Source organism: Meleagris gallopavo, chromosome 1 (assembly GCF_905368555.1).
Source record: "Meleagris gallopavo chromosome 1, MGAL_WU_HG_1.1, whole genome shotgun sequence".
Classification (NCBI taxonomy): Eukaryota; Metazoa; Chordata; class Aves; order Galliformes; family Phasianidae; genus Meleagris; species Meleagris gallopavo.
The window spans coordinates 173,730,831-173,744,541 of record NC_139404.1 but is presented as its reverse complement, the minus strand read 5'-3'; the positions used below and the strand labels follow the sequence as shown (position 1 = coordinate 173,744,541).

Here is a 13,711-nt window from a genome sequence, read left to right as displayed (position 1 = left end):
CATCAAGAACAGGATGACAAAAGGGGAACGTACAGAACTTGAGGTGATCTCAAAACAGATGTATGCAAAAGAGCTGTAACTGAGAAATTATGTCAGAGAGAAGGAGAATGGCAAAATATATGTAATTTGAAAAGTTGCATAACTTACCAATGGGTTTATTATCTCATGTAGAATAAAGAGATTCTATAGGTCATTGAACAAATTGCTGTTGAAAGCCATACTACCATTGGACTACTTAATAGTAGTTAACATGGCTTTATCACCTGACCCATCCACATATAAAAAATACAAAGAGAGTATGAAATATGGATGATAATAAGACATAAAATGAAAACATTTGAAATTATATCAAAATATTCCAGTACCTGTGTCCATCCTCACTGTAACTTTGCTTACATGGAAATGTTTTCTGGGAAAATAGCCACATGCATTCAACTGGTGGATACGCTGTAAAGTTAACTTCAAAGCAAAACTCTTCATCACCAATTTCAAAATCTTCTCTAGAGTCAGTTATATTTATAAATCCCTTTTCTGAAAAAGAGATAATATTGATACTATGTTAAAAAGGCTGAACTGCTTAATGAATGGGTTCTGACATCTGTATGTTTTTTGTTTTAGTTGTCACAAGTGAAAAAAAGCACCGTTACATCACAAAAGGCATCCTGTTAATCAGAAGAAGATAATGCTTCAAAAGTGGCATTGCAGTGATGTCACTGCATCCTGCTCTGAGCCTGTGTGATATCTGCTGGAGTTGTAGATATGGTCAGACGAGAGCCCTTCCAAAATGCTCTAACTTTTCTGCTCTACCTATCCTACAGAACCTCAAGTCCAGTAACTCCATTATTTTTTCTTTGTTTGCTTTAGTTGTGTGTTCCAGGTGTTAGCAGCTGCATCTAATGGAACAAAACCACGCAGCACCACCAGCATAACCAGATGTTAATAGTCTCTGTTTCTGTGAAATGAACTAAAGATTTTGTAAATAAGTCTTATAACTGTTCACATATTTCTTCATCTAAATTAAAATTATTTTATGGAAGGCAAAAAAAGACATGAGAAAGCATTTGGAAGGTGTGCACTGAACATGTACTGCTGGTATTTTCCTTGCTTGGGTGGGATTGGTTTCACCAAATGGAGCTGTCTGAAGTTTAGTGACCCACCTAAGCTGTTTTGTTTGGACCTCTGATACATTCAGTGGAAGGGAGTGGGCATGTCTGAATAAATCCCATCCTAGAACAGAAGATAACAAAGACATACTGAAGTGTTCTCTGGTAATACTCATGCCAGTGACTGCTGGAGGAACCAGATCACTGCTGGGGCTAGATGTCTCATGAGCTGCAATGAATCCAACCCAAAGAGAGTGAACAGCAGGCGTGTGTGGGAGGCAACAGTCCTAATTGCATCAGCAGAGCTAGGATCAGCTCTGTGAAGATCACAGAATCATATATGTTAGCGAGCTCTGGAGATGCTCAGAGGAGGTCCAACTAGACAAGGTTGCCTAGACCTGTGTCCAGTTGAGTTCGGACTTAGGGGAAACTTATGTCAGTGTGAAAAAACTGCAATGTCAAAGTATTAACGGAGTGGGATTTCTCTTTAGAGTGCCTTTCTTTCAGTTGTAACCCTATATTGGTTTTGGCATGTTTTGTCTCTGTCTAACTGACTGGTTTAAAAAATACTATCTGGAAACTCCCATACAAACCACAAAAATTTCAGTATTTTAAAACAAGAAGTAATTCTATTCATAACCATTCTCCTCCTTTTTATGCTAAAGTTTTATTGGTTTTATAAATTAGACCTTCATCTTTTGACTACTCCTTTGGAACTCATCTTTCCAGGTCCAAGGTCATCTGTATGCTCAGTGTTAACAATACAGCTCGTCAAGAGTGAAGGCTTTCTCCAGAGTGCACACAGGGACTTTGGAGTGGGAGGAAAACACTCAGAGTAGTTTCTTTCTTGAAGCAGAAAGAAAATAGCACTTTCATTTTTTCCTTGGCTTACTATTTTTTTTTTTTTTTTTTTGGGCACATTTAGAGGTATTTATGCCAGAGAAATAGTGAACACAATTTTTAATGATAAAGAGGTGAGCTGAGATTTTAGAGGCTGGACTCAAAGTTTTTGTGCCACTGCCTTTATTATTTTTATTAATTGCTACTTGAAACTTAATATATGTTACAAAATATCTTGCATATTCCCAAATTCAGATTGCATGCTGCTTAAAATTCTTCATTCAGCACTGGTTGAAATTGAAGATAAAACCTGCAGGAACACAGCCTTGCAGCTGCAGTTGTTGGCACGATCTCTGTTAAGCTTTCAGTGTCTAAGCACCCTGCCTAATTTGCCAACTAAGGAGGATGAGATAAGCTGCTGAAGTATCGAGTAGCAAAGAGCAAGCAAGATGTGTCTGGCTACGAGGTGTTAGAGACCATCCATCAATGTAGTTGTATTATGCAAACTCCCAAGGCAATGCAGAGTGTCCCAACTTCTTGGTAAAGTTACATCATCACCAATCCCAGTGTAGCTATAGGTGCAGATTCATGAACAGTGATGGTCTGAAAGTAGGGCACCAACTATTTCAGAGGTTACTACCCTGTAACACAGACATCTGAATGAAATTTCTGTACATATCACTGTTGAAATTGAACTTGGTGTGCTAGCACAGATTCACTCTGGCAATGGCTGTAATTAATAAATCAGGCTAAAAGCTGTGACACATAGAAGTGTTGCACACGATGTCCCTGTATAACCTTGGAAAGGGAAGTGTGAGGTAAGTAACATCTTTCATTAATCGACCATATAAGCAAACAGATCTTTTCAAAGCAAAGCCAAGGAGTCTGCAGAGGTTTCACAGGCATAAAGTAGTATTAAGGAGGGTAGAACTCCCATAGTTTGGCATAATGATGTCAAAAATGTAATGAAAACAAAATTTACGTTACAAATGTACAACCTTCCATGGAGAATGACTCACAAGTCTCCTGTCAATACGATGCTTAGGCATGAGAGTTTAGGGATCCAAGAAGCTGGTATTTCTGAAATGAGCACTGGTACTGGAGAAAGAAGAGGATTTTGCCCCAGCCAGGTATCACACTCAGTTATTGTAAATCATTGCAGAACTTCCTGCTCAGAAGTAGGCAGAAGCTGAAAAGGGGATATTGCACTGGAAAAGTCATTTCTGAAGACACCAGGGCAAGTATTCTCACTTCCTATCATCCCTAGCTTAGGTTTTGCAACCTCTGACAGTAGCTACATCTAAGATCAGAGTTAAGATGGGTGCTTCAGAGAGCCTGGTTCTGGGGGTGAATAGCCCAACTCCATGCATAGCTGTCACAAAATGGCTCCCAACATTGACTTCAGCAGCACTGCCCAGGCTACAGCTTTCCTTTTTATGCCTTATTTCCAGATCTATGCTTATTAGCATATTATCTCCACCTGAGAAATTAGGTTTGCTGCTGAGGCTATTATGGGATAATTTCAAGACTGTTGGCTTTTAGATTAACATGGTGCCTAAGTAGAATGAAGTTTCCTTTGGTGTATTTGAATTTTCAGACCTTGTGTAGCTCGGTGCTCGGAAAATGGTTTATTTCAGTACCTGAGAAGCAGAAGACAAATAGACCAGCCAGTAACACAGCAGCAGTTGTCTCTGGAGCTTCAGGTTTCCCTTCCTACCATCACAGCTGCAGCATCTCTCTTGTTAGGCAGTTTGCCAACTCTGTCATCGTGGGCTGTTCATGATCTCTTTGTGTACTGTTCACAGTTCATGCAAAAGTTTTCATTCTGCTACTAGTTCCACAGGTAACTGAACTAGAATTCTTTCACAGATTTTCTTTTCCCTAAATAGTTTGGCAAACTCAAATGGCCATTTGTCAGTCATTCCCTTGCCATAAGAGGAAATTGACCTTTCTCTTTTGTTCTGTGTCTTGGGTGAGAAAGCCACCTCCAAGAGTCTTGCAATTGCTTGATTGCTTCTTAGTAGACCCAAGTCAGGCCTGATGCAAACTTTCTATCTGCTTTCAGTGTTGCAGAAATGAGCGCCTGAAGGGACCATGCTTGCAAGTGGAGTGGAGATTCCCTACCAGGCAGATGCAGACGGAGGATGTGGTGAAGAGACTGAGATCATGGCCACAACTTTCTAAAACTCAGGGTGAGTCATAGCTGAACAATTCTATATCACAGTAGTTGAGACCAGCTGGTGGTCTCCAGACTGTGGCCAAACTAATATACAGAGCACTAATAGCTGAACACAAGGACAGGTCATGCTCGTAATACTCTTGGCCAGCTTAATGTGTTCTGAAAGGCTTTTCTCCTAGTTGTTTGTATGCTCTGCAGCTGCCGAAATCTGACTTGATAGCATAGAGGTTTCTCTGCCCAGAAGCCCTAGGGCAAAGCTGCCAGTAGCTTAGTGTCCCCACAAAAAGCTGCCATGGCTTTGTGTCACACCGGTTGGGAGTATCCTACAACAACATGAGCTGACTCCCAGCCTGTGCTTCAAGAAATGAAACCTCCCAACAGTGCCTGTTAATTTCACTTCTAAAAGCACTGTCTTTTAATGAGAATTATTTGGAAAGCAGTTTGGAAGGAAAAAGTTTGTTATCGTCAGGAAACCTGAATGACTCAGTTCAGATTAATCTCTTGGCTTTCCTAGTCTGTCATTAAGTGCAAACAGGACTTTTTCTTAGAAACTGCCAGGAACACGTGTTGCACACCTGCAAGCAAGGAACTACTATGCTGAAAACAAAGCAAAGCAGCCAGCCCAGGGACAAAATTAACACTGGGGTTGGAATTACCTAAAACAGTAACCAGAGCAGTTTGATTTGGATGAGCTGTAGAAGAGCAGGTATAACGTCCGCTGTCACCTTTTCTTGCTGCTGAAGTAAACATGTACTGGATCCGAATGGCTGAGTGGTCTGTTTGGTACTCCAACCCCTCAAATCGGCGATTCTAGATGTCAATAGAGATTTCCTTTTAATCAGTTGATGGTGCCTAGTGTCGCTCATTTTAAAACATGCTGCTTTCTTACCTGCTGCACTTCTTTGTTTTCAAAAGATAAATTTATTCTGAATTTGTAATTACGATAAACAGCTCTGCATCTGATCAGCAGTGGTTCCCCAACTTTGAGAAGTAACTCAGCTGAAGGTGTTGCTCGTCTTTCACTTAAATCTACAAAATGAAGCATAGTCACAGAACAACAGCTATGATTCTGCCTAGAAAAACACTCATTTAAATCAACGTTTGTTCTTCTAATTCTGTATAGACATCCATTATTACATGGTAATGATAATAAGAATTTGAGAAAATTACTCAATAACCATGAAATCAGGAAATCTGGTGGTTTTAGGGGAAAGTTCCTTACTATGAGAGTGGTGAGGCACTGGAACAGGCTGCCCAGAGAGACTGTTGATGCCCCGTCCCTGGAGGTGTTCAAGGCCAGATTGGATGGGGCCCTGGGCAGCCTGGTCTAGTATTAAATGTGGAAGTTGGTGGCTCTGCCTGTGGCAGGGGGGTTGGAGATTCATGATCCTTGAGGTCCCTTCCAACCCTGGCCATTCTGCGATTCTGTGATTCTGTGATTTAGATGCCTCAAACCAAATGCTTGTCATAATTTACAATGTTTAGCTCAGTGTTTAGCTCAAGTCAAGCTTATTTAAAAAAAAAAAAAAAAAAAGACAAACAAAAACTTTACATTTTAAGGATATTTTGAAGCACATTTGCTGCCCTAAAAGCATGCAAAAATGGATGATAGCTCTTTAGAAAAGGCAAGACGCTATTTACAGAGACCACAAATAGCTATCACAATTTAGGATATAAAATACAAGACAGAGCAATTGTATTCACTGTTAGCTTTGTTCCAGTGGTTGCAAACAACTTAGTCCAGAAAGTTTATTCAGGCAAGCAGTGCAACCAACTCCAGCAGCAGGATCCAGCTCTCACATACAAAAACACTAAATGGGAAGTTACCTATAGTAAAGAGGCTGGTGCATTCTCTGCCCAGGTCATTAGCTGCACAGCACAATATGTAAGTTTCAAACAATTCACTCTGGTGTAATTCATATTGTACCTTCTGTATGCCATCTATTTCTCCATTTTCTCCATGCATTTTATTAAGGCAGCTGTAATTACAAGCACAATTATTCATTGACTCATTTGGTTAACCTCCAGCGAATAAATCTGATAAATCTCCAAGCCATGAGAATATGCAAACAATAGTGGGAAAATTGCATCTTACTCGGCAGAATAAAAAGGAACTAGGAAAGGCAAAGATAAGAAAATAAAAACGTCACAGCCTAGACATAAGAATGATCTGAAATGACCTGAATATACTCAAAATGATGCATGAATGGGTAATTCTATAACTAAATAGAGAAATCATATAGGTTGGCCTTTCACATCACGTCCCTGAATTCATGATGATGGGAGTTGCTGCAAATCCAGCAGAAATGAAATCCCAGATTCCAAACTGCCACACAGCAGAGAAAGGCATTCCCTTTGGCCAGGGTATGAAACACACTGAGGTCTGTTTTCTTTGAGCTTATGTGCTGCTTACTTGAGCACATTCACACAGTTGAAGAATCAATCAAATATGAAAATAGAATGAGAAAAAATCATTTAGATAGGAAAAATATGATCCCTTATGACATCTCCCCAGCTTTAATGCATGCGTATTTCTTTTAAAAGTGAAAAACTAGGGAAAAAGGAGATAGTTTTGATTTGTTCTGTTGACACTAAAATGCCAAAATCTGGAACAACATTTCCAAGCCAAGAGCTGGAGGTTTCCAAAAGAGTGCAACAGCCAACATTTCTAAGAAAACTGTGTTCCCACGTTCCAACAGTGAGTCATGCAGACACATGGGTGTGCAGCCCAGCAGAGCCCACTGCATCCTCCTGCAAACATGCTGACCCAAAGTTCTTCTTCATTACACAGCCAACTCACCAGGCAGACCCAACTGTATAAAGCCTCTCTTTTCCTCATCAGAAAATGGTGAACTTTCAGTCTAGAAGTTCATAGTGAATAAAAACCTGTGCCGTACCTCTTTTCATGCGTTTTGCAAAATGTCCACTTCACAGAGGGCTGGGGGTAGCTCTGTGATATGCACTTTATTATATCCAGTTTCTCAGATATCCTGAAATAGGGTTTGCCCGGTTTACCTGTTAAAAATCATGTAACTGTTTAAAAATGCTGAAATAATTATTATTGAGCAAACAGTGCCTTGCTTATTTCACAGTACATCAAGTCACAGAGATGGAACTTACTTCATGAGTTTTCACTGCTGGGGGAAATGAAATAATTCAGCCCTGAGCATATCGAGGGTTGGACTCAGGAGCTTTTCTGTCTTGATTTGCTAAATGAACACATTTCCCACTATCAGAGACCTGCACCCGATAATGATCCTGGAGCAAACACCTTGCTGTTATGCTAGTGTTAATGTGCTGGTGTTAACTGGATGTGGCTGCCTGTCACCACATGGAAAGGAGCACAGACAACTTTGGAAACCACATCCCAAGCCCCTGGCCTTTGGTGGAGCACCCGTTGAGCAAAATCTCAGCCCCAGATAAGATTGTCGCGTCCCAGTCAGACACAATGGAGGAACAGCAGGGAACAATGACTTCTGATCAGCAGCAGGCTTCTCCATGTAGGTCATCTTACATTACGACTTCCACTCAAGAGACTGACATTTTCTTTAGAGCCATGCTTTCATTTCCGGTAAAGTGACACATTAAGGTGAAACTAATACTTTTGGCTTTTTAATTTCTTGTTCATTTCTCCCTTATAAGCTTGGCCCAGAGGGCTTTTTTTTACCTACAGAGATTCACATCTCAGTAGAAGGGTTCACATCTAGCCTGAAGGATTTTATGAGATGCAATTATGGCATTAGATTCACAGGAGCAGATAATGCAATCCAAGCAATTGATATGAAAAAGATCTTTACTGAGACTATTTTGAACTGCTCTCATTTGTGCATGTAATAACATTTTTTACCACTACAGCCTAATTGATGTGGTAGTGAAAGTAAATTTTAATCAAAGTTTAATACCGTGTCCTTTCAATGAAGCTCTTAAAATTGTAATTAGGACACCCAATAGGTCTTCAGATAAAATAAGGAGAAACTGGAGGTGACAAATCAGGCATCTGAGAGTGAAAAAATGTCCATTAGAAGAAATATTTTAATAGCAAATAAAGAAGGCATAAAAATGTTGATTAAACATTGATTAGACACAGTATATTAGAAACAAGGCAAGTAATAATGCTTGTTAGTAAATCTATCTCTAAAGGGGCTTAGTCCTAGCAACTTTGTCAGAATTTTAGCTCTTTGGATTGATTTTTTGCTTTCTTTTCCTTAACGCATTTAACATTTCTGAATTTTATATTTAAATATGGGACTTTACAGACAAAGCAATATGTTATTTCCTGTCTGTTAAAAAAAAATAAATCATTTCAAGTCTTGAAAAAAATGTTCTTGGACAACTCTAGTAGGAAATGGGAAACTGAATTTTGTTACAGCAGTTGCCTTTGCCTGCGATATGTCCCCTGTGTGGACCTTGAGGAAATTCAACCAAATCTGCAAAGCTGCAGCTTGCCTGTGCTCTACCATGTCTTGCTGGGCTCAGCAGTTACAGTGCCAGCTCCTCGTGCACCTCTGTGCTGAGCAGCTGTAGGGCTGGTGTATCTCATCCTGAGACCACTGAGAACAAATGAATTCAGATGCAAGAAAAAGGCAGCCCACAAGCTTTGAGAGCATACGACAGCCACCCTTCATCTGTCTCTTGTGGCACAGAGAGAAATCTCTCAGAGCAAAGAAAAAGGCTGTTGCACATTTACATCTTCATTTACTCATTTGCTTGTTATCAACTAGTGAAAGCTGACTTGCTTGCAGTAAGGCAGTCTGTAGTTTTGACTTGAACCACTGAAGACAGCCACAAGTCCTATGCAGACCTAGGAAGGTGCTTGAAACACATAACATGAAAGAAGTGGCACCCAGCATGGGCTGAGTAGATGAGGTGTTTGGGAAGAGAGATGCCCCAAGAAAAAGGTGGAAGCCTGACTGCTTTGGATGATCTCAAGCCTCTCTTCTTGTACCTGCTGATGGAGTGAATCCTGCTGTCTGAGACACACTTACTTCGGATGAGAACAGGAACAATGATGGTGTAATTGCTGTTTTTACTGATGACTGAGAGAGTGTATTTTCCAGCTTGTGTTTCTCGTATTTGAGAAAAAGGCAAAGAAGTAACATACCTATAAAACAGGAGATAAAGTCATCTTTGTTATCTGGAAGGTAATATGCTGCAGACACAATAATAGTACATATTCCATTAGCTCTGTGCTTGATAGCATGAAAAACTATTCAGAGATAAGAGTACTCATTATTTACATTACACCCGTTACCCTAAAGTGTTTTAATCTATCTTGCTATACACGCAGCACCATAGGACTTTACAACCGCAAGTACCCAAGTGAGTGCCTAATGCTGAGCTCCAGGAAGGATGGACTTAGAACAGCTGGAGTGATTCACAGGGAAGTACTCTATCTACAATCCCATCCCAAGAGCCCTGCAGTTGGAGGCAATAACCTTCAATTGATGACAAGATTTAAAAAGTTAATGTATAACATGGAATTATACGCAAGCAAAGTCACACAGAACATATGTTTGTATCCTAAGAGAAATGATCCCTACCATGTTCTTTGATCCAGTATATTCCTCAACTTACCGGTTATCTGAATCCAATGAAGGTTCACAAGCTTGGATTTCTTTAAAAAACCAATGGCATGAAATGATCTCTGAAATGTTCATTATTACTCTTAATTCAATATCTTCAAACACATTCGCTTCTACTTTTTTAATCGGCTCATAGATGTTCTCTGCTCCCTGAGAATTCAGATGGCACTCGAGATCTTCCAAAATGTTGGAGATCTGCAATGCAAGAGAACAGATTGTTGTGTATTCGGTAGCAATTAGCTTTGTTTGCTATTTCATATTCAAATATTTTTAAAGGATGCTCTTCTGGAAAAGTCTTCATAAATTAACAATGCCTCCTAATCCCCAAATATAAATAGAAACTGCACTAAAATAATATCTTCAACATGCTCCCATTTTTTTCCTACTGTCAAACATTCATAAATATATTGAATTCTACTACACAAAGAAGCCCAATAGGATTCATGTTGCATTAGTTAATTCTATTCTCTATAAAAGGCCATTACAGAGCAACTTCAGCCAGAAACATTACAATTTCCCATAGCGGTTATTCTTTGCTCTCATTTTTGCTTCCCTTCTTGTAGGACCATGGGAGCACAGAGAAGAACTATAATGAAAACTTTCTGTTTGAGACCTCAATGCAAAGGCAGGGCCAGAATGTTTTTTACTATCCTACTACTTGCCATCATGGCATCCAGACAGACCTCAGCTCCTTGTGGGCTTCTCTGGGCAGAGAATGTTTGGCTTGGGTGACTGCATACCTTTCATTTTCTCACCAATGCATACTGCTAACGGTGAAATGGAAAGTTCTGCAGCACTCATAGCTGATGGTAGACTAATGAGTCTTTAAGTTTAGCTACAGGAAGAGGTGTCAAGTAAGCAGATCCCTGAAGAACAGCCCTAGATGTCTCCCTTACTAGGTGACATTTATCCAGTGTAAGCTTATGAAAGGAGGGGTTTGCTGCCTCCTTTGCCCCACAAAGTGCTTGACCAGGTACCCTTGTATGATTCTGCTGCTTCTCATTCCTTGCTCCTTCTTTTTCCCTTTGCTTGATCTGAAAGGTATCTAGAGATAACAGCCACATTCCGCTTCATCAGACACAGGGACAGCACAACTTTGGCTGGTGTATTGAAATGACTCCTTAGGAGATTGGTCATTGGGAAGTTGATTGTGACACTGCCATGGATTAAAGGGTCAGGGTGCTGTAAGCTTTTGGGAAAGTATTTGGGAGGTAATAGCCTTGTGCTACACGAGGCTGAATATTAGGAGAAATTTCCTCTTCAAAGAGTGGTGAGGCACTGGAAAAGGCTGTCCAGGGAGGTGGTGGAGTCACCATCCCTGGAGGTGTTCAAGCAAATGTGTAGATATGACACTCAAATCTGTAGATATGACACTATGGGACGTGGTTTAGTGGGCATGTTGGGAATGGGTTGGGGGTTGGACTAGATGATCTTGGAAGCCTTTTCTAATTGTAACAATTCTGTGACTCTATGATTCCATTTCTGGAGTGAACAGGAAACTTCATAAGCAACTTGCTTTCTGTTAGATCACCTTGGAAGATACTGATGTCTCTTCTGTCCTTGAAGCTCCATCTCTTTGTCTGATAAACACACACGTAATCTCAGATGTGCTTTGATTCATTGCAGAAGTGAAAGCCATGGCTGTCATAACTAGAACTATAAAACAGAAGTAGAAAACAAATGTGATTGTGTCTATCTCTCTGCTCAGGGGTAAGTATTTTAATAAAAAAAAAAAAAAAACAAAACACAACAAAACTGTAGACAGATTGTGAGGCGGTTTTTTTTGTTGTTGGCAGACAGTGGAAATACTCAACTATGCATGTGCATTTTCAGTATCTGCTTTTGTGTATCAAGACTAATAAAACTGATTTGGGGAACCTTTCAACACCACAGACACGCCACATTTTAGGAGTACGTCCCATAACATAGCAGAATGCAGTAGGAGAAGTCTGGTTCTCACTGCAGTCAGATAGACCTCTTATTGCCATAAACTGAGTTAGGATTTCACAGAGACGTGTAGGTACACACAGGGAAGCGCCCGCCCTGCTCGGCAATAAGAGCTCCGCTCGGTGCCCGTGGACTCGTTCGGGCGCAGGGCGATGTGCGGCCACGAGGGGGCGCTCCCGCCGCGCCCGGCCCCGCTCTACCGGGGGAGCGGCACAGGCTGCGCTGAGAGCACGGCCGGCACTGGGGCAGCGACATCAGCCAGCTCTGGCTCCTGTCTGAGAGATTTTTATTCTTTCCTTCTTTCCTTTTCCTTTTCCTTTTCCTTTTCCTTTTCCTTTTCCTTTTCCTTTTCCTTTTCCTTTTCCTTTTCCTTTTCCTTTTCCTTTTCCTTTTCCTTTTCCTTTTCCTTTTCCTTTCCCTCTCCCTCTCCCTTTTCCTTTCCCTCTCCCTTTTCCTTTCCCTCTTCTATTTCCTTTTCTTTCCACACGAACTACTCCTGTATATATAGTAGAAATTCCTGCAAAAGTGTTTCTTTTTGGAGGGATATCACCCCTGAACTTGTTGCAGTGAATGACCATTTCTAATTGATTAAATGTAAATGCCAGCAGAGGTTTTGCTGGTTGGTAACTTGTTGGCTTAACGCTTCCCCAGTCTTTCCAAATCTAAAAGACCTCCTCACAACATCCGAGGAAGGAAAACTTGTGTTGCTCAATCTGCCTCAGGACACTGCTGCCAAAGCAGCCTGTTCCAGCAGTTTATCACATGCAGCAGAGAAGACTTGTCCACAAATTAATTTTCCACCTTTTTAGTTTTTCTCTGCCCTGCCTTTTCAGGTCCCAGATGAAAACAGCTGCAAGGAAGCCATTCCACTTTCTTCCACATTCTTTTATACCCTGTGACTCCCCAGCCACCATTTCTAAGAATTTCTCCTCTGTCTTGTTATGCAGTAACAATTTTTTTGATACAGCAAACATTACCTTTCGGATAAAATTATGCCTTTTTAATGGTAATGTATTTCTTCTTAGAGGAGGATGGTTAGCTCTGTCTATGCCTCATTGCAGCAGCTTATAAATCATGCAAAAATTTTAACAAACCATAATTGAGATGGATGAAGATTTCACATCAGCGCTGGGGATGTATTTTATACCTCTCTATCAGAGTACAAGGCAGAACCTTTTCCAACAGAACACATAGCTGGGAGTCAGGAGAGCTACTCCTGCTTTTTTCCTGATTACCTATAGATATGTTTGCTTTGGTGCCTTACAAAGTAAGCTAATGATGACATGAAGTGCAGGCATACATCTCACAATACTGTTACACATCCAGCTTTACTGACTGCTTCTGCCATTATGTTTCTTGTAGATTGTTATCCAAACCATGCTCTGTGATCGGTGTTTTGGTTCCATCAATCTTTTAAGCCAGAATGAATCACAATCCAGTTTGATTTATGTATTTTTATCGGGTTCAAGATTTTCTAATTCTACACTTGCCTTCCTGCAAACGTGAGACTTGCTGTACCTCTGGGAATCAGTTGCTTTTAGTGCAGGATTATGCCTGTTTATGAATAGCCCAAACTCCTATTGCTGTTTCAGGCTTCTTTTATAGTTATTGACTCGCCCAAACATCATATTGCTCCTTAATTTATAGATCTGCTTTGTAATCACTTCTTTGAGTCCTCAGTTTGTGTCAGTAACTCACAGCTTTAATCTGAAAATAGTTACCACCTTAGCATGAAGCAAATGCTGAAGACAAGTTGTCCTGCCTCTTCTGGTTTGTGGTTACCTAGGCTTGGGTGAGGAAGAACTGCAGAGATGTATTCAAATTCTTATTTGCCTTTCATTTCATTAAGAAAACTTTCTATCTACCCACCATGTGGGTTGCAGATAAAAGCTCAGCTCTAACAGCTGAACTGTTCTTCTACTTGTTACTGTTCATTTTGTCTGCTTTGCATGGACAAGCTGGGTCAATGACGGCCCTTCCACCCTGCAGAATAGTTACAGGTCTCCTGGACCTTGGTCCCACAGTGACTTATCTGCAGTCACTCAGCAAGCTCATGCTTG

The 13,711-nt window shown here is 40.6% G+C and overlaps 1 protein-coding gene across 6 annotated transcripts in view; it reads right to left on the bottom strand.

Annotated features, from left to right (window-relative positions):
• FLT3 (fms related receptor tyrosine kinase 3) overlaps positions 1-13,711 on the bottom strand; it is a 41,270-nt gene that overhangs the window by 15,072 nt on the left and 12,487 nt on the right. For all 6 annotated transcript variants that reach the window (XM_085216092.1, XM_085216091.1, XM_085216090.1 and 3 more), the window contains exons 2-9: positions 11,236-11,360; positions 9,697-9,899; positions 9,108-9,223; positions 7,020-7,137; positions 5,950-6,101; positions 5,012-5,151; positions 4,779-4,932; positions 366-531 (exon numbers count right to left, since the gene is read on the bottom strand). In XM_085216092.1, the coding sequence (XP_085072218.1) occupies positions 366-531; positions 4,779-4,932; positions 5,012-5,151; positions 5,950-6,101; positions 7,020-7,137; positions 9,108-9,223; positions 9,697-9,899; positions 11,236-11,352 (1,166 nt within the window). In that variant the 5' untranslated portion in view covers positions 11,353-11,360. The remainder of the gene's footprint in view (positions 1-365; positions 532-4,778; positions 4,933-5,011; positions 5,152-5,949; positions 6,102-7,019; positions 7,138-9,107; positions 9,224-9,696; positions 9,900-11,235; positions 11,361-13,711) is intronic.